The sequence below is a fragment of the Pseudophryne corroboree genome, chromosome 1 (genome assembly GCF_028390025.1).
Source record: "Pseudophryne corroboree isolate aPseCor3 chromosome 1, aPseCor3.hap2, whole genome shotgun sequence".
Classification (NCBI taxonomy): domain Eukaryota; kingdom Metazoa; phylum Chordata; class Amphibia; order Anura; family Myobatrachidae; genus Pseudophryne; species Pseudophryne corroboree.
Window position 1 is genome coordinate 591,067,826 of NC_086444.1, and position 21,521 is coordinate 591,089,346.

Below are 21,521 nucleotides of genomic sequence, written 5' to 3' on the forward strand. Positions count from 1 at the left end.
TTTACCCAAAATGGATTTGGACCTTTCGCAAGGCTGAGACGCCTCCGGTAGTTCTGGCGGTCTCACCCTAGACTCAGATCTTGCCGTTTCCCGCTCTTGTCGAGCGGCGGCCAATTCTGATTGCAACCCAGCCAGTACATTGGCTAGCATTTCCCAAGGAGGGTTCGGTGAGGAAATTGGCTGTAAAACTGGAGCAGAAATTGTATTCTGAACCGAATCCACAAAACATACTGTACATGTGGTAGATCCATCCGGTAACACACTGCTACAGACTTTGCAATTATGCTTTTTAGTTTTTGCTGGTGCCTTACTCATTATGGCGACAGACAATACAATACACAAAAACAGACACTTGCACGACTCAGTAAAATAGTAGTAAGGTGTCTCTATATATATATCTGGCCAAGTGCAGTACACGTGGCCAGTACTATGAAATGTGATCCCAAATTCCCACTAACACCCCTCCGGTGGAGTAGAGCTGTAGTACTGGAACGTTCTGGAATCACAGCAGGAAGACACAGGAAGCATGGTTAAAATGGCTGCCATGCTCTCACATATAATCATGAAATCCTGTGTAAATACCCCTGCAGCCTAGCATCTGCTGTTGCTGCTGCAGGTTATCTTACGGTATTGCCCCCTACTATTGCCCCCTGATTATGCCCCCTTTCCCCCCTGTATGCTTTCAGACACAGAGCGGCGGCCAGCGCAGCGTGTGGAGCCGCATCTCCCAGTGACCGTTAGAGACAGAGAGCGGGGATCGTGAAGCGCTGTGTATCGAGCGCTGTGAGCAGCGGGAGTACAGCGGTGGGGGCCGGAGCAGCGTGAGCAGAGCAGCGGCCGGAACAGTGTGAGCGGGCAGAGTAGCGGCGGCGGCTGGAGCAGTGTGAGCGGCAGAGCAGCGGCGGCGGCCGGAGCCGTGTGAGGGGGCAGAGCAGCGGCGGCGGCCGGGCGTCTGCATAGGATCCTGCATAACAATGTCCCCACACCTCGGGGCGGCAGTGGGAGCTGACCGCCCCGTACACATACCTGCACTCCTGTTTGTTATGAGGCTCCGACGGGGCTTCTGTACAAGCGCCGGCCAGCCTGAGCAGGAGATCTGTGTGTGGCTGTGAGGGAGCTCATTCAGTGAGGACCGACACGCCACTGCTGCTTCAGCAGCTTGCACAATCCCTGACCCTGCCTTTTGGAAGGGGGAAAGGGATGTATAAAAAATAGAAAAAAAATAATTCAAAGTAATTGTGGACTCAGCCACAGAGCTGTTACTACTTCGAGCACAGAAAAAACAATGAGGTACTCGGGGATATGGAGGGGTGGAGTGTTCTAAATTTAAATATTCAGTGCTGTTTCCTACGGAAGCCGTCCATATCCCAAGAGTACTCCAGTGACCCCTAGTGGATGAAAAAGAATCTGTGCCCAGAGGAGACGGACAGTATGAGGAAAGGATTTTTGTTAATCTAAGGGCAAGATTCATACCAGCCCACACCATCCACACCGTATAACATGGAATATACTAACCTGTTAACAGCATGAAACAAAACAGCATCAGTCCGAGACTGATCAAAACTGTAACATAACCCTTATGTAAGCAATAACTATATACAAGTCTTGCAGAAATATGTCCGCACTGGGACGGGCGCCAGGCATCCTCTACGGACTAGGAGAAAAAGATTTACCGGTAGGTTTAAAATCTTATTTTCTCTTACATCCTAGAGGATGCTGGGGACTCCGTAAGCACCATGGGGATTATACCAAAGCTCCAGACCGGGCGGGAGAGTGCGGATGACTCTGCAGAACCAATTGAGCAAACATGAGGTCCTCATCAGCCAGGGTATCAAACTTGTCGAATTTTGCAAAAGCGTTTGAACCCGACCAAGTAGCTGCTCAGCACAGCTGTAATGCCGAGACGCCTCGGGCAGCCGCCCAAGAAGAGCCCACCTTCCTAGTGGAATGGGCCTTTACCGAATTTGGAACCGGCAATCCAGCCGTAGAATGAGCCTGCTGAATCGTGTTACAGATCCAGCGGGCAATAGTCTGCTTAGAAGCAGGGGCGCCAACCTTGTTGGCTGCATACAGGACAAACAGTGCCTCTGTTTTCCTAACCCGAGCCGTCCTGGCTACATAAACTTTTAAGGCCCTGACTACATCAAGAGACTTGGAATCCTCCCAGTCCCCCGTAGCCACAGGCACCACAATAGGTTGGTTCATATGAAACGATGAAACCACCTTAGGCAGAAATTGAGGACGAGTCCTCAACTCTGCTCTATCCACATGGAAAATCAGATAGGGGCTTTTGTGAGACAAAGCCGCCAATTCGGACACCCGCCTCGCAGATGCCAAGGCTAACAACATGACCACTTTCCAAGTGAGAAATTTCAACTCAACTGTTTGAAGAGGTTCAAACCAGTGTGACGTAAGGAACTGTAACACCACGTTAAGGTCCCATGGTGCCACTGGGGGCACAAAAGGAGGCTGGATGTGCAGCACTCCCTTTACAAAAGTCTGGACTTCTGGGAGAGAAGCCAATTCCTTCTGAAAGAATATAGATAGGGCCGAAATCTGTACCTTAATGGAGCCTAATTTCAGGCCCATATCCACTCCTGTCTGTAGAAAATGGAGAAAACGGCCCAGGTGGAAATCTTCCGTAGGAGCATTCTTGGCTTCACACCAAGAAACAGACTTCCTCCAGATACGGTGATAATGTTTCGCCGTCACCTCCTTCCTAGCCCTTATCAGAGTAGGGATGACTTCCTCCGGAATACCTTTCCCAGCTAGGATTCGGTGTTCAACTGCCATGCCGTCAAACGTAACCGCTGTAAGTCTTGGAACACGCAGGGCCCCTGCTGCAACAGGTCCTCCCTGAGAGGAAGAGGCCATGGATCTTCTGTGAGCATCTCCTGAAGATCTGAATACCAGGCCCTTCGAGGCCAATCTGGAACAATGAGTATTGTCTGCACTCTTTTTCTTCTTATGATTCTCAATATTTTAGAGATGAGAGGAAGAGGAGGGAATACATAGACCGACAAACACCCATGGTGTCACCAGGGTGTCTACCGCTACTGCCTGAGGGTCCCTTGACCTGGCACAATACCTCCGAAGCTTCTTGTTGAGGCGTGACGCCATCATGTCTATTTGAGGAAGTCCCCAAAGACTTGTTATCTCTGCAAAAACTTCTTGATGAAGTCCCCACTCTCCTGGATGGAGATCGTGTCTGCTGAGGAAGTCTGCTTCCCAGTTGTCCACTCCCGGAATAAAGACTGCTGACAGAGCGCTTACGTGATTTTCCGCCCAGCGCAGAATCCTTGTGGCTTCCGCCATTGCCACTCTGCTCCTTGTCCCGCCTTGGCGGTTTACATGAGCCACGGCTGTAACGTTTGATTGAATCAGAACCGGTAGGTTGCGAAGAAGATTCTCCGCTTGTCGTAGGCCGTTGTATAAGGCCCTTAATTCCAGTATGTTGATGTGTAGACAAGCCTCCTGGCTTGACCATGTTCCCTGAAAATTTCTTCCTTGTGTGACTGCTCCCCATCCTCGGAGGCTCGCGTCCGTGGTCACCAGAACCCTGTCTTAAATGCCGAACCTGCGACCCTCTAGAAGGTGGGCACTCTGCAGCCACCACAGGAGAGACACCCTGGCCCTGGGGGACAGGCTTATTTTCTGATGAATTTGAAGATGGGACCCGGACCACTTGTCCAGAAGGTCCCACTGAAATGTCCTCGCATGAAACCTGCCACCATCTTTCCCAGTACTCGAGTGCATTGATGGACTGACACTCTTCTCGGTTTTAACAGGTCTCTGACCATGTTCTGGAGTTCCTGGGCTTTTTCCATCGGGAGAAAAACCCTCTTTTGTTCCATGTCCAGAATCATGCCTAAGAAAGATAGCAGAGTCGTTGGAACCAACTGTGACTTGGGTAGATTCAGAATCCAGCCATGTTGCTGCAGCACTCTCAGGGAGAGCGACACGCTTTTCAGCAACTGATCTCTCGATCTCGCTTTTATCAGGAGATCGTCCAAGTACGGGACAATTGTGACTCCCTGCCCGCGCAGGAGCACCATCATTTCCGCCATTACCTTGGTGAAAATCCTCGGGGCCGTGGAAAGCCCAAACGGCAACGTCTGAAACTGGTAATGACAGTCCTGTACAGCGAATCTCAGGTACGCCTGATGAGGGGGATATATGTGGACATGAAGGTTTGCATCCTTTATGTCTAGTGACACCATAAAATCCCCCCTTCCAGGCTGGAGATAACAGCCCTGAGCGATTCAATCTTGAATTTGAACTTTTTCAAGTACAGGTTTAGGGATTTTAGATTTAGAATGGGTCTGACTGAGCCATCCGGTTTCGGAACTACAAACAGGGTTGAATAGTACCCCTTCCCCTGTTGAACTAGGGGAACCTTGACAATCACTTGCTGTTGATACAGCTTTTGAATTGCAGCTAAAACTATCTTCCTCTCTGGGGGAGAAGCTGGTAAAGCCGATTTGAAAAATCGGCGCGGAGGCACCTCTTCGAATTCCAGCTTGTATCCTTGGGATACAATTTCCATCGCCCAAGGATCCACGTCTGATTGAACCCAGACGTGGCTGAAGAGTCGAAGACGTGCCCCCCACCAGGGCGGACTCCCTCAGTGGAGCCCCAGCATCATGCGGTGGATTTAGTAGAAGCCGGGGAGGACTTCTGCTCCTGGGAACTAGCCGTAGCAGGCATTCTTTTCCCTCTACCCTTACCTCTGGCGAGGAAGGAAGAGCCCCGACCTCTTCTGGACTTATGCGACCGAAAGGACTGCATCTGATATTGTGGCGTTTTCTTTTGCTGTGGGGGTACATAAGGTAAAAAAATAAGAATTTACTTACCGATAATTCTATTTCTCGTAGTCCGTAGTGGATGCTGGGAACTCCGTAAGGACCATGGGGAATAGCGGCTCCGCAGGAGACAGGGCACATCTAAAGAAAGCTTTAGGATCACCTTGTGTGCACTGGCTCCTCCCCCTATGACCCTCCTCCAAGCCTTAGTTAGGATACTGTGCCCGGACGAGCGTACACAATAAGGAAGGATTTTGAATCCCGGGTAAGACTCATACCAGCCACACCAATCACACTGTACAACTTGTGATCTGAACCCAGTTAACAGCATGATAATAGAGAAGCCTCTATAAAAGATGGCTCACTACAACAATAACCCGAATTTTTTGGTAACAATAATTATGTACCAGTATTGCAGACAATCCGCACTTGGGATGGGCGCCCAGCATCCACTACGGACTACGAGAAATAGAATTATCGGTAAGTAAATTCTTATTTTCTCTGACGTCCTAGTGGATGCTGGGAACTCCGTAAGGACCATGGGGATTATACCAAAGCTCCCAAACGGGCGGGAGAGTGCGGATGACTCTGCAGCACCGAATGAGAGAACTCCAGGTCCTCCTCAGCCAGGGTATCAAATTTGTAGAATTTTACAAACGTATTTGCTCCTGACCAAGTAACTGCTCGGCAAAGTTGTAAAGCCGAGACCCCTCGGGCAGCTGCCCAAGATGAGCCCACCTTCCTTGTGGAGTGGGCATTTTAAGATTTTTGGCTGTGGCAGGCCTGCCACAGAATGTGCAAGCTGAATTGTACTACAAATCCAACGAGCAATCGTCTGCTTAGAAGCAGGAGCACCCAGTTTGTTGGGTGCATACAGGATAAACAGCGAGTCAGATTTTCTGACTCCAGCCGTCCTGGAAACATATATTTTCAGGGCCCTGACCACGTCAAGCAACTTGGAATCCTCCAAGTCCTTAGTAGCCGCAGGTACCACAATAGGTTGCTTCATGTGAAATGCAGAAACCACCTTAGGTAGAAATTGAGGACAAGTCCTCAATTCTGCCCTGTCAGAATGAAATATTAAATAAGGGCTTTTATATGATAAAGCCGCCAATTCTGACACACGCCTGGCTGAAGCCAGGGCTAACAGCATCGTCACCTTCCATGTGAGATATTTTAAGTCCACAGTGGTGAGTGGTTCAAACCAATGTGACTTTAGGAAACTCAACACAACATTGAGATCCCAAGGTGCCACTGGAGGCACAAAAGGAGGCTGTATATGCAGTACCCCTTTTACAAATGTCTGAACTTCAGGCACTGATGCCAGTTCCTTTTGGAAGAAAATCGACAGGGCCGAAATTTGAACCTTAATGGACCCTAATTTTAGGCCCATAGACAGTCCTGTTTGCAGGAAATGGAGGAAACGACCCAGTTGAAATTCCTCTGTAGGGGCCTTCTTGGCCTCCCACCACGCAACATATTTTCGCCAAATGCGGTGATAATGTTTTGCGGTTACGTCCTTCCTGGCCTTGACCAGGGTAGGGATGACTTCATCTGGAATGCCTTTTTCCTTCAGGATCCGGCGTTCAACCGCCAAGCCGTCAAACGCAGCCGCGGTAAGTCTTGGAACAGACAAGGCCCCTGCTGGAGCAGGTCCTTTCTTAGAGGTAGAGGCCACGGTTCGTCCGTGAGCATCTCTTGAAGTTCCGGATACCAAGTCCTTCTTGGCCAATCCGGAACCACGAGTATAGTTCTTACTCCTCTCCTTCTTATGATTCTCAGTACTTTTGGTATGAGAGGCAGAGGAGGGAACACATACACTGACTGGTACACCCACGGTGTTACCAGAGCGTCCACCGCTATTGCCTGAGGGTCCCCTGACCTGGCGCAATATCTGTCTAGTTTTTTGTTTAGACGGGACGCCATTATGTCCACCTTTGGTTTTTCCCAACGGTTTACAATCAGGTGGAAGACTTCTGGGTGAAGTCCCCACTCTCCCGGGTGAAGGTCGTGTCTGCTGAGGAAGTCTGCTTCCCAGTTGTCCCCTCCCGGAATGAACACTGCTGACAGTGCTATCACATGATTTTCCGCCCAGCGAAGAATCCTTGCAGCTTCTGCCATTGCCCCCCTGCTTCCCGTGCCGCCCTGTCTGTTTACGTGGGCGACTGACGTGATGTTGTCCGATTGGATCAATACCGCCTGACCCTGAAGCAGGGGTTTCGCTTGACTTAGGGCATTGTAAATGGCCCTTAGTTCCAGAATGTTTATATGAAGAGATGTCTCCAGGCTTGACCATAAGCCCTGGAAATTCCTTCCCTGTGTGACTGCTCCCCAGCCTCGCAGGCTGGCATCCCTGGCCACCAGGACCCAGTCCCGAATGCCGAATCTGCGGCCCTCTAGAAGATGAGCACTCTGCAACCACCACAGGAGGGATACCCTTGTCCCCGGTGACAGGGTTATCCGCTGAAGCATCTGAAGATGCGACCCGGACCATTTGTCCAGTAGGTTCCACTGGAAAGTCTTGCGTGGAATCTGCCGAATGGGATTGCTTCGTAGGAAGCCACCATTTTTACCCAGAACCCTTGTGCATTGATGCACTGAGACTTGGTTCGGTTTTAGGAGGTTCCTGTCGGATAACTCCCTGGCTTTCTCCTCCGGGAGAAACACCTTCTTTCTGGACTGTGTCCAGGATCATCCCTAGGAACAGAAGACAAGTCGTCGGAACCAGCTGCGATTTTGGAATATTGAGAATCCAATCGTGCTGCCGCAACACTACCTGATATAGTGCTACACCGATCTCCAACTGTCCCCTGGATCTTACCCTTATCAGGGAATCGTCCAAGTAACGGATAACTAAAATTCCCTTCCTTCGAAGGAATATCATCATTACGGTCATTACTTCAGTAAAGACCCGGGGTGCCGTGGACCATCCCTACGGCAGCGTCCGAACTGATAGTGACAGTTCTGTACCATAACCTGAAATACCCTTGGTGAGAAGGGTAAATTTTGACATGAAGGTAAGCATCCTTGATGTCCCGAGACATCATGTAGTCCCCTTCTTCCAGGTTTGCAATCACTGCTCTGAGTGACTCAATTTTGAATTTGAACCTCTGTATGCAAGTGTTCAAAGATTTTAGATTTTAGATTTTAAAATCGGTCTCACCGAGCCGTCTGGCTTCGGTACCACAATAGTGTGGAATAATACCCCGTTCCCTGTTGCAGGAGGGGTACCTTGATTATCACCTGCTGGGAATACAGCTTGTGAATGGTTTCCAAAACTGCCTCCCTGTCAGCGGGAGACGTCGGTAAAACAGACCTTTGGAAACGGCGAGGGGGATACGTCTCGAATTCCAATTTGTACCCCTGAAATATTACCTGAAGGATCCAGGGGTCTACTTGCGAGTGAGCCCACTGCGCACTGAAATTCATTGAGAACGGGACCCCACCGTGCCTGAACTTGTAAAGCCCTAGCGTCATACTGAGGGCTTGGCAGAGGCGGAAAAGAGTTTCTGTTCCTTGGAACTGGCTGATCTCTGCAGCCATTTTCCTCTCCCTCTGTCACGAGCAGAAAAGAGGAACCCTTTTGTCCGCTTGCCAACCAGGCCTGCGCCTGATAATACGGCGTCTTATTTTGAGAGGCGACCTGGGGTACATCCCCTCTTTTAAGGCAATACTTCCAAATGCCGTTTGGAATCCGCATCACCTGACCACTTTACTGGTATAATTGGACAACGCACTTATACTTGATGCCAGTCGGCAAATATTCCGCTGTGCATCATGCATATATAGAAATGCATCTTTTAATTGCTCTATAGGCAATAATATACTGTCCTTATCTAGGATATCATATTTCCAGTCAGGGAATCCGACCACGCCAACCCAGCACTGCACATCCAGGCTGAGGCGATTGCTGGTCGCAGTATAACACCAGTATGTGTGTAAATACATTTTAGGATACCCTCCTGCTTTCTATCAGCAGGATCCTTAAGGGCGGCCATCTCAAGAGAGGGTAGAGCCCATGTTCTTACAAGCGTGTGAGCGCCTTATCCCCCCTAGGGGGTGTTTCCCAACGCACCCTAACCTCTGGCGGGAAAAGGTATACTGCCAATAACTTTTTAGAAATTATCAATTGTTATCGGGGGGAAACCCACGCATTTTATTTCTCAGATTCAGGAAAACTACAGGAAGTTTTTCCTCACCAACATAATACCCCTTTTTTTTTTTTGGTGGTATTCATATTATCAGAAAAGTGTAAACTTTTTTCATTGCCTCAATCATGCAATGTGTGGCCCTATTTGGAAATCACGGTTGTCTCTTCACCGTCGACACAGGAGTCAGTATCCGTGTCGGCGTCTGTATCTGAGGTAACGGGCGCTTTAGAGCCCCTATATGAGACGTCTGGACATGCACAAGCTGAGTAGCCGGCTGTCTCATGTCAACCACTGTCTTTTATACAAAGCTGACACTGTCACGCAATTTCCACAGGACATCCACTCAGGTGTCGACCCCCCAGGGGGTGACAACACTATTACAGACACTCTACTCCGTCTCCTCATCATTTTTCTCCTCATACATGTCGACACAAACGTACCGACACACAGCACACACACAGGGAATGCTCTGATAGAGGACAGGACCCCACTAGCCCTTTGGGGAGACAGAGGGAGAGTTTGCCAGCACACACCAGAGCGCTATATATATACAGGGATAACCTTATATAAGTGTTTTTCCCTTTATAGCTGCTGTATTGTTTATACTGCGCCTAATTTGTGCCCCCCTCTCTTTTTTAACCCCTTTCTGTAGTGTAGTGACTGCAGGGGAGAGCCAGGGAGCTTCCCTCCAACTGAGCTGTGAGGGAAAATGGCGCCAGTGTGCTGAGGAGATAAGGACGCCGAGAAAGGGGCGGAGCCTATCATCCGTTTTCTTGTATGTTTTGGCAGGGGTTAAATGCATCCATATAGCCCAGGAGTTATATGTGATGCATTTATTTTAGCCATAAAAGGTTTTCTAACGATTTATTGCGTCTCAGGGCGCTGCCCCCCCAGCGCCCTGCACCCTCAGTGACCGGAGTGTGAAGTGTGCTGAGAGCAATGGCGCACAGCTGCGGTGCTGTGCGCCTACCTTTATCTGAAGACAGGAAAGTCTTCTGCCGCCGATTTTTCCGGACCTCTTCGCTCTTCTGGCTCTGTAAGGGGGCCGGCGGCGCGGCTCCGGTGACCCATCCAGGCTGAACCTGTGATCGTCCCTCTGGAGCTAATGTCCAGTAGCCTAAGAAGCCCAATCCACTCTGCACGCAGGTGAGTTCGCTTCTTCTCCCCTTAGTCCCTCAATGCAGTGAGCCTGTTGCCAGCAGGTCTCACTGAAAATAATAAACCTAAACTAAAACTTTCACAAAGAGCTCAGGAGAGCCCCTAGTGTGCACCCTTCTCGTCGGGCACAGAAAATCTAACTAAGGCTTGGAGGAGGGTCATAGGGGGAGGAGCCAGTGCACACCAGGTGATCCTAAAGCTTTCTTTAGATGTGCCCTGTCTCCTGCGGAGCCGCTATTCCCCATGGTCCTTACGGAGTTCCCAGCATCCACTAGGACGTCAGAGAAAGTAGATTTACCCGCGGTAGCTGTGGAAACCAGGTCCGCGAGACCTTCCCCAAATAAAACCTCATCCTTGTAAGGCAAAACTTCCATATGTCTCTTTGAGTCGGCATCACCCGTCCATTGGCGGGTCCACAGGGTTCGCCTAGCAGAAATCGCCATGGCGTTGGCTCTCGAACCTAGCAACCCAACGTCTCTCTGAGCGTCTCTCATATATAGGGCTGTGTCTTTAATGTGACCTAAGGTCAATAAAATGGTATCCCTATCTAGGGTATCGATGCCAGCTGACAAGGTATCTGTCCACGCTGCTACAGCGCTACAAACCCAAGCCGACGCTATTGCCAATCTGAGCAAGGCACCCGTATGTGTATAAATTGATTTTAAGGTAGTCTCCTGTCTGCGATCAGCAGGACCCTTGAGGGCCGCCGTGTCTGGAGACAATAGCGCCACCTTTTTGGACAAGCGCGTTAAAGCCTTGTCCACCCTGGGTGAGGATTCCCACCGTAACCTGTCCTGTGCCGGGAAAGGATACGCCATAAGAATTCTCTTGGGAATCTGCAGTTTCTTGTCTGGAGTTTCCCAAGCTTTTTCAAATAACTCATTCAGCTCATGAGATGGGGGAAAGGTTACCTCAGGTTTCTTTTCCTTAAACATGCATACCCACGTGTCAGGGACAGAGGGGTCATCTGTGATATGCAAAACATCTTTTATTGCAATAATCATATAATAAATTCTTTTGGACACCCTTGGGTGTAACCTCGCCTCATCGTAGTCGACACTGGAGTCAGAATCCGTGTCGGTATCAGTGTCTGCTACTTGGGACAGTGGACGTTTCTGAGACCCTGAAGGGCCCTGTGACACAGTCAAAGCCATGGATTGACTCTCTGTTCTATCCCTGGACTCTGCTTTGTCCAATCTCTTATGTAATAAAGACACATTTGCATTTAAAACATTCCACATATCCAACCAATCAGGTGTCGGCGTTGCCGACGGAGACACCACAATCATCTGCTCCACCTCCTCCTTAAATGAGCCTTCCGCTTCAGACATGGCGACACACACGTACCGACACCCTCACACACTCAGGGATATATCTATATGGAGACAGTCCCCCAATAAGGCCCTTTGGAGAGACAGAGAGAGAGTATGCCAGCACACACCCAGCGCCACCGAACACCGGAATAAAATCCCAGTAGTACAGCGCTTTTATATAAATATATATAATTACACTCACTGCGCCAATTAAATGTGCCCCCCCTCTTTTTTGCCCTCTGTAACCGTGTTCAGCAGGGGAGAGTCCGGGGAGCCAGCTTCTCTGCAGTGTGCTGTGGAGAAAATGGCGCTGGTTAGTGCTGGAGGATCATGCTCCGTCCCCTCAGCGGCAGGCTTCGGTCCCGCTCAAATTATTTATACTGGCGGGGGGTTTTCAATATACCGCCTCTGCCGTATCTAATCTCTATGCCAGTGTCCCTTGAGGTTAATATTGCTGGCCAGGGCGCCCCCCCTGCGCCCTTACAGTGCCCACTGTGTGTGTATGTGTGGGAGCAATGGCGCGCAGCGTTTCTGCTGCGTGTTACCTCAGTGAAGATCTGAAGTATTCTGCCGCCTTTGAAGTCTTCTTTCTTCTTAATACTCACCCGGGTTCAATCTTCCGGCTCTGTGAGGAGGACGGCGGCGCGGCTCCGGGACGAACGGCAAGGGTGAGACATGCGTTCCGACCCTCTGGAGCTAATGGTGTCCAGTAGCCTAAGATGCAGAGCCTATCATTTAAGCAGGTCTGCTTCTCTCCCCTCAGTCCCACGATGCAGGGAGCCTGTTGCCAGCAGCGCTCCCTGAAAATAAAAAACCTAACAAAAGTCTTTTTCAGAGAAACGCAGGAGAGCTCCCCTGCAGTGCACCCAGTCTCCTCTGGGCACAGGATCTAACTGAGGTCTGGAGGAGGGGCATAGAGGGAGGAGCCAGTGCACACCCATTCTAAAGTCTTTAGAGTGCCCATGTCTCCTGCGGAGCCCGTTTATACCCCATGGTCCTTACGGAGTCCCCAGCATCCTCTACGACGTAAGAGAAATAAATGTTTTAAATGAAATTGAAGAAAACTCTCTGGAGCTGCAGAGATGTGCATCCTCTCCTGAGGGCACTTTTTTCTAAACTGTCTGTGGGAGGGGGCATAGAGGGGAGGAGCCAGCACACCCAGTGAAGAAATTTAAAGTACACTGGCTCCTTTGGACCCAGTCTATACCCCATCGTACTAGATTTCCCCAATATCCCTTATGGATGCTAGAAAAAAAGCAGCAAAACTGAAATGGATTAATGCTTTGTCAACATTTAAAAATTAATCTCAGAATAGCAGAAAATGAATCTTACCTTGAAATCCTCCAAACACATGCTGTGTTTAAACAGGGGGTGTGAAAGTATTGTGTTGATATAAAGCTTGGTGGAAATTTTGCTTCCCCCCACTGTTCCATTTATTCCTTCTGAAGCTATTCGAATCTGAAAAAGTTACATTTCATTTACAGGTTCGGTGTCCAAACTGGAATGCATCTAGCATCAATGGAGCTGGTTATTGTGATAGCACAAAAAGTTTATCTTCAGCCATTAACATATGATCAGATTGATGCCAGAACGTTGCCTATGTCCTACACACGGACATAGGCAACGTTCGTGCTATATGCTGTGATATAGAAGCATGTGTGACCTGCATTACATAGAAACATAGAATTTGATGGCAGATAAGAACCATTTGGCCCATCTAGTCTGCCCCTTGTGTATCTACACGAGGCTACAGTTTTGGGGTGTGCTCAGTAATTAAGTAAAAAATGAACAGCCTCCACTTTCAGCGGGTCCGTCCCTCATACCTTCTGCCATTTTTCTTGTGATATTTTTGCGCATACATAGAAGATTCCAGAAGCTCTGGCAATCATCTACGTCATCTTACTGAATATATCACCTGTAAGGGTGCCATTAGCAGCAGGTATGGGAGTGGAGTGGGGGGCACTGCTCAGCACACAGTGTGGTCCTTTCTGGGTGTAGATTGTGCAGCATGCAGCCCCCCTTAAAACAGGGCCAGAATTCACACTGTCAAGCAAGGCACATATCTCTATATGCAGACAAAGTACGGGCACCTTTCTTTATTTAACTTTTTTTTTTAAATGAGCAAAAAAAAAAAAAAAAAAACACATCCATAACACACATAGGGGGTCATTCTGAACTGGTCGCACGAAGGCTATTTTTTGCACTACTGTGACCAGGTAATCGCTGCCTACAGGGGAGGGGGTTAGAGCTGTGCAGGGCTGCGATCGGCTGTGTAGAGAGCTGAACAAGCAAAAAGTTTGTGCAGTCTCTGCACAGCTCAAGACTTACTCACCCACTGCGATGATCCTTCCTGGAGCTGACGTCAGGATCCCTCCCTGGAAACGGCCGGACATGCCTGGGTTTCCTCGACACTCCCAGAAAACGGTGAGTTGACACCCCCGGCCGGCCTCTTCCTGTCAATCTGCGCATTGCGGCCCGCATGCATGCGCTGTTATGACCCGATCGCATGGCTGCAAAAAATTGCAGCGTGCGAACGGGTCGGAATGACACCCATAGTTTATGAATAGTGTAGATGGCCCTTAGGTGGTCTAATTTTAACTGAATCATAAACGGACCACGGCCGGGATGTAATCAAGTCCGAGTTCAGCAGCTGTGCGAGATGCCGGTCGAATGCAGACTTTTTTTTAAAGGGGAAATAATTTACAAGGCTAAACTATGCCTTGTAAATGATTGCCCATTTAAAAAACATCTGAGTTTGTCCGGCACCCCACACGGCCTCCTAACTCAGACTTCATTACATTCCGGTCCACGTGTGCACCAATCCTACTGTTAATGACTTGTAATCAGTAGCCAAAATCAGCCAACAAAGGTCTGGCACTGCCACTGAAGTAAGGGGGGTACACACGGAGAGATCCGTGTTTAAAATCTAAGCAATCTGACTAGATTGCATAGATTTTAAGCACGGATCTACGGTGTGTATGCCCCCCAGCGATAGCGATGCGCGGCCCCGCGCATCACTATCGCCGGTGCTAGATTGGCCTATCTAGCGGGTCGCTCACTTAACCGCTGTGTGAAGTGAGCGGCCCCCCGCCCGTACTCCTCCTCGCTCAGCAGATCGCGCTGGGCTGAGCGGAGGGAGAGATGTGTGCTGAGCGGTCTGTGTTAAGATCGCTCAGCACACATCTCTCCCGTCAGTACCCCCCTTAAGTGTGATCATGTAAGAGAGGAGAAAAAAGGTGCATTTAGGCCAAATGAAAGTAATGTAATTATTAAAAATGAATACTGTGAGAAAGGAAACGGTTTTGCTATTCGCATATTATTCTTTTAAAATGTACGTGTCTATGTATGATGGAGACTTAGCTCCACCCTAAAAGCTTACAGCTGAGCTCATAAGCATTACGTTTATAAAAATCTTATTACACAGACACACACTATAGAGAAATGAATAGTAAGTCCCATAGTAAACTTATAGAAATCTAGAGCATTTACTAATTGCATTTAGGTTCTGCAGTGAGAGATGTAATGGCCTGATTCAGATCTGTATGCGGTCACATTCTAAATGTGAATAGATTGCGAGCGGAATGTTATGCGACTATATGAACATCCTCATGCAAACACAGCCTTGTTATTGCACCACAACCCACAGCAAACCCACAGTCCGCTTATATGATTACATTGTTGCCAACCATTTACAGACAGCAGATAAACAGTTCAGATGCAAATGACTCTGTATTGCGCTACGTTCATAAAGCCGTGTATGCAGAACGAGATGCATGCGCTGTATGAGAAACATCACTAGATGCGGCTGCGTGGGAGTATGGCCTTTAGTGTGCAATAAGCAATATTTTATCATGTGTAGTTAGCTCTGTATGGGCTGATGAGCTCATATATTCTGCATGAAGGGTTATATAATACTGACAGCAATGTAGTAACTACAGAGACAACTTACTTTGCCTTTAAGATGCAATAGTTCACACAATGTCCTTTGCCAGTCACAAATCCACTGTGGGTCCTTTATGTCACAGTAGCAGTAATATAAAAGAACTTCTTCTGGCTCACTGGAAAAACATGCAAATATCTAGGTAAGATTAGTATTGGTCATTTTCTTCAGAAGATAACTAGGGGACTAACCAATGTAAACACAGCTACAGACCAAACCACGCCAACCAGTACAAAAATACACTGCCATGTTTTTACACAGTAAACGAGCTGGGATACTTGGTAGCGCATAGGTCTGCAAACTCGGCCCTCAGGACCCCACACGGTGCATGTTTTGCAGGTCTCCTCACAGAATTACAAGTGAAATAATTAACTCCACCTGCGGACCTTTTAAAATGTGTCTGTGAGTAATGAATACACCTGTGCACCTGCTGGGTTACCTGCCAAACATGCACTGTGTGGGGTAATGAGGACCAAGTTTGCAGACCTATGGGGGAGCGGGTTCTGCATTTGTGAACATCCTATGAAAGTGGTGTTCAAATCATTTCCTTTTTTTTTTGCCACCCTACTTAATTTACACTTTCATGTTTTTTGCCGTCTTGAGAAAACGGTCATAGATGCTTATTTGAAGTACAAATGCATATGTTACAGGTTGAGTATCCCATATACAAATATTCCAAAATACGGAATTTTTTGAGTGAGATAGTGAAACCTTTGTTTTCTGATGGCTCAATGTACACAAACTTTGTTTAATACACAAAGTTATTACAAATATTGTATTAAACAACCTTCAGGCTGTGTGTATAAGGTGTATATGAAACATAAATGAATTGTGTGAATGTACACACACTTTGTATAATGCACAAAGTTATTAAAAATATTGGCTAAAATTACCTTCAGGCTGTGTATAAGGTGTATATGAAACATAAATGCATTCTGTGCTTAGACTTAGGTCCCAAATACGGAAAAATCAGATATCCAAAATACTTCTGGTCCCAAGCATTTTGAATAAGGGATACTCAACCTGTATTGCATTTAGCAAATAAACATATATTTTAAAATAACAATAATTAATGAAGATCACAAAAAGAGAGATCAATCCCGCACCAGTACTCTACGAGTTCATTACTTTCAGTATCCAGATAACCTTTGGTCCCTATCCTCTATATACATAATGTACTCTTTAGTGATACCACAATTGTTATATGTATGTATTCATTTTGGTGCTACCCTTATGTTCCAGGTCAAAGACCAACAATTTTAAATGAACAAAAAAAGAAGCAAGGGGAACATCTTGTCGGGTGCACTCTGGAACCACAATGAAATGTTAAAATGTTTTAACTTTTATTGATATACATTAAAATGAATCCAATAGAGATGGTGAAATATAAAAAAAATAGTATAGTGAAGAAAAAAAAGTATGTGAATAAAAACTATTAAAACCACCTTCTGTTGTTCTTTTCTGTGAACCCTATTATATATTATAGGCTAAATTGCCTGAGTATACTTGCGCTTTATTGTGCTACAATTGTAACTATCTGCATACAAACCTTATTCTCCATTTGCAACATTTTATGTGCTGCTAAGATATTATGTTGCTGCAGAGGTTCTCTATTGCCCTATTCCAGTTTCACATCAGGGGGATGTGTTTTTGCTTATAAAAATTAAACAGGGAATTATTCATATATAAAGTATATTCCTTATTCACAATTAAACATCATGTGAAATTCCTCACTGTTATTACACGTCATACATTAATGTGGCTGTATTCATTGGAGGCTTTTAATTCCTGTCTCATTCACAGGACATGCCTGAAGATATGTCACCTTCTTGATTGGCACCACCTGTGCTTACTGGTATATTTAGCCCCTCAGTATTATTGTTGTATATAGTATCTGTATCATATGCAGCGGGGTTGGAGGTAAGAATACTCTCATCAATGTGGCACTTAACTAGTATTATGGAACTCAGGTAAAAAATTTATTTTATAGTGTTTTTCAAGAATCGTTTCTCAAAGGCGGCTTATGTCCACCTCTCTGTGTCCCACAGTCTCCCACGCCACCTGCGGCTAGCACGGGGCACGTGGAAGCTGCAGCTGCCGAGCACTTAACACCACATCCAAATCCCAAGGTGCCGTAGGCGGCACAAATGGAGGTTGTATGTGAAGCACCCCTTGCAAGTAGGTCTGAACTTCTAGCAGGATAGCCAACTTCTTCTGGAAGAAGATGGAAAGAGCTGAAATCTGGACCTTAATGGATCCAAGACGTAAGCCTTTATCCACTCCAGTCTGCAGGAAACAAAGGAATCTTCCCAAGTGGAATTCTGAAGATAGATATGTGCGTTCCTCGCACCAAGAGACATATCTACGCCAGATATGATGATAGTGTTTTGACGTCACAGGTTTTCTAGCTTGCACCGTAGTGGCAATGACCTTTTTGGAAAGCCCTTTGTGAGCTAGGATGTTCCGCTCAACTTCCATGCCGTCAAACGAAGCCGCCGTAAGTCTGGGTAGACGAACGGTCCTTGCTGAAGAAGATCTCTTCTTAGCGGTAGAGGCCAAGGGTCCTCTACGGACATGTCCAGAAGAGCTGTGTACCACGCTTTTCGGGGCCAATCCAGGGCAATCAAGATTGCTTGCACTCCTTGATGCCTGATCCGCTTGAGCACCCTTGGGATCAACGGAATCAGAGGAAATCGGTAGACCAGCGGGTAAGGCCAAGGCGACATCAGTGCATCCACTGCGCTCGCCTGAGGGTCCCTAGTTCGCGAGCAATAGCAGCAAAGCTTCTTGTTGAGGCGAGAGGCCATCATGTCGATCTGTGGGCAGCCCCACCTGTCGATCACCTGTTGAAACACCTGAGGGTGTAGTCCCCACTCCCCTGGATGGAGATCGTGGCGACTCAAGAAGTCCGCTTCCCAGTTGTACACTCCCGGAATGAAGATTGCGGACAGTGCTCTTACATGTCTTTCTGCCCAGAAGAGTATTCTTGACACTTCTCGCATGCAGGCTCTGCTTTTTGTCCCTCCTTGTCGATTGATGTACGCCACAGCCGTGGCGTTGTCCAACTGTACCTGGATCGTCCGATCCCGGAGAACAGGGGAGGCCCGAATCAGAGCATTGTAGAGGGCCTTAAGTTCCAGGATGTTGATCGGAAATAGGGCCTCCTGGGCAGACCACCTGCCCTGGAACTGCGCCCCCTGGGTGACAGATCCCCATCCTCTCAAACTCGCGTCCGTCGTGAGGAGGAACCAATCCCGAATCCCAAAGCTTCGACCTTCCAGCAAGTTGGAAGACTGTAGCGACCACAGGAGTGAAATCCTGGCCTGGGGTGACAGCCAAATCATCCGGTGCATCTGAAGATGGGAACCAGACCACTTGTTCAGGATGTCCAATTGGAAAAGTCTGGCATGAAACCTTCCAAACTGTTTCGCCTCGTACAAGGCCACCATCTTTCCCAACAATTTTATGCAAAGATGAATGGATACTCGAGCAGGTCGGAGAACCATGCGAGCCATTTCTTGAAGTGTTCTCACTTTGTCCTCTGGGAGGAACTCTTTCTGTGCTACCGTATCCAGTAGCATCCCCACTAATGCTGCTTTCACATCGCAAAACCTGCTTTTGAAACGGTTCTTTAAACGGTTCTTAAAACGGGTCTGAGCAGTTAAACCCCCTTCACATCGCATGTTGTAACCAGTATATTAATATTTCATTACCGTTTAGGTACCTTTCACACTGAACCCGTTTCACCCATAGAAAACAGTGGTTGTCATTATAAATGGACTTTTCTGGCCCACACATTATTAAAAATTATTAATAAATTAATTATTAATAATTTGGATAGTCGTACGATGGAACCCAGCAGCTTGAAGCATTTTAACCATGTTTTTATATATGAGTATTGACTGTCCCAGTTATTTGTCTGCAGATTTCCTCATCCCCTCTGATTCTTAGAAGCTCCCTCACCTCTTCATCACTCCAAGTTGCCATTGTATAATATATTTGCAGTAAGAAAACGCTTCTAAACCCACTCTCATGTGTCTCATGTGTTTTTCCTCCAGCTTCCTGCTTCTGCCTGGTGACATCACACATGGAGACAGCCTATCACCTCCTGTGGCTTGGAAATACCGTTTCAGAGCCTTTCACACTGCACAGTGAAACGGTTCTGAACCGGATAGGACCCTGCTTTTTAACTGTTTCAAAATACCAGTATTTTGAAAATGGTAAATTCAAGGTGGCCCTTTCACATCGCAGCTAGAACAGTTTAGGAAGGCTGAGAAAATCGGCAATTTACCGGGTTAAAGCTGCGGTGTGAAAGGGGTATAACAGGATCCGCTGAGACGGTTCCACTTGGGACTTCTGCAGATTGAGGATCCATCAGGCATAATACACATACAACACAGCCTGACATACAATACAAGCCTGTCCTATTGCATGTTAGAGGAGACACAGGAGAGAGGACACCAGCGCACCCAACGCTGCACAGCCCCAGTGAGGCTGTCGGCGTTTAACATATACATATAAACAGTGAGACGGTCTAATTAAAAATCCCTCAGAGGGATGATATTTGTGCACAATATAACGGCTCTCCCCCTCTACACCTGGTACCAGTGATCCAGCGTGTGACCGTTATGGAGGAGATGTATGAGGCTGCTGCTTATGCAGAGGAAGGCGCCAAAAAGCCGCTGAGTCAGCTCTGATGTAGTTCCGCCCCTCGCTATGGCGCCGGAGCTACTGTGTAATTTTTATACTGGCCATGTCTCCTAAGTGTTTGTAGCCTCACATAAATGCTTGGTAAAAAGGTATTTAGCCAGTCTCACTGACCTGTAGAAGGTGGCATAGAGGGGAGGAGCCAGCATACCCAGTTGAAGAAATTTCAAGTGCACTGGCTCCTTTGGACCCATCGATACCCCATCGTACTAATCTGTCCCCAATATCCCTTATGGATGATAGAGAAACCCAGGTATTTTAGGGATGCGGTCTGAAGATTAACACTGTCTAGGTCGACAGGGATGGAAGGTCGAAAGGGTTTCTAGGTCGACATGTGCTAGGTCAACAGGTCAAAAGGTTGACATGAGTTTTTCACATTTTTTTTCTTTTTTTGAATTTTTTCATACTTAACGATCCACGTGGACTACGCGCAAGGGGACACGGAGCACTAATTGGGGTTCCCGGTCACTCTACGAAGAAAACGACACCCCAAAAAAAAAAAAAAATCATGTCGACCTTCTTTTGACCTGTCAACCTAGCACATGTCGACCTAGAAACCCTGTCGACCTAGTGACTGTCGACCTATAGTGGTCGACCTAAACATTGTCGACCTAAATACTGTCGATTTGATGATCAACACCCGATATTTTAAGCTAGTGGAAAAGGGGTAAAAGTAATTATGGGACAGATGTATCGAGCCTGGAAAATTGTTAAGGTGGACGGTGATAACGCACCAGCCAATCAGCTCCTGTCAAGTTACAGGCTGGGTTTGAAAAATGATAGGAGCTGACTGGCTGGTGTGTTATCACCTTTCACTTTATCATTTATCCACGGTTAATACATCTGCCCCTATGTCTAGTACAGGGGTTTCCTCAACTTTGCCCAATTACTAAAATGCTCACAATTTTGTAGTCCTGCCCAATAGAATATTGTGTACCTATTGGTCAGATACAAACAATGGTAGTCTACTAAATGTTAGGCTTCACCAACTGGTAAAGCAACACATGCTCTAAAGCTAAGTGTACATAAGTCACATTAGTTTTTATAAATAATTATCTACTAGCTGATGTACCCAGATTCAACTGGGTGGAACATTTTACCCCTCTTCATCCCCTTAAGAGTTGTATTTGAAAAAATCCCTGCTTAGTGAGTAGCTGCAAAAAACGGTCACAATTTCCGGACCATCAAGTAGGTCATATTTCCAGGTCACCCAGCAGGTGCACAGGGAGAGTTTACAAACGGTCATAATTTCCAGAATCCAATGGTGATGCACTGTAAATGGCAGGTGGATAATATATAATGGGGATGATTTAACTGTTTTTCCCCACTGCTGCCACCAGGGGGCACAAAACGTAGCAATTCAATTGTTGCTCCGTTTGTATGCCCAGTAGCCGCGGGGCTGCTATTTTTTCTCGCAGGCTCCTGAGATGCAAGAAAAAATGTGTTGAAA

General features: G+C 47.3%; 1 protein-coding gene across 2 annotated transcripts in view; it reads right to left on the reverse strand.

Moving 5' to 3' along the window:
• The window catches only part of TSTD2 (thiosulfate sulfurtransferase like domain containing 2), a 47,289-nt gene that overhangs the window by 19,899 nt on the left and 5,869 nt on the right, over positions 1-21,521 (reverse strand). For both annotated transcript variants that reach the window (XM_063914242.1, XM_063914241.1), the window contains 2 exons: positions 15,374-15,482; positions 12,757-12,882 (listed from right to left, as the gene is read on the reverse strand). In XM_063914242.1, coding sequence (XP_063770312.1) covers positions 12,757-12,882; positions 15,374-15,482 — 235 coding nt within the window. The remainder of the gene's footprint in view (positions 1-12,756; positions 12,883-15,373; positions 15,483-21,521) is intronic.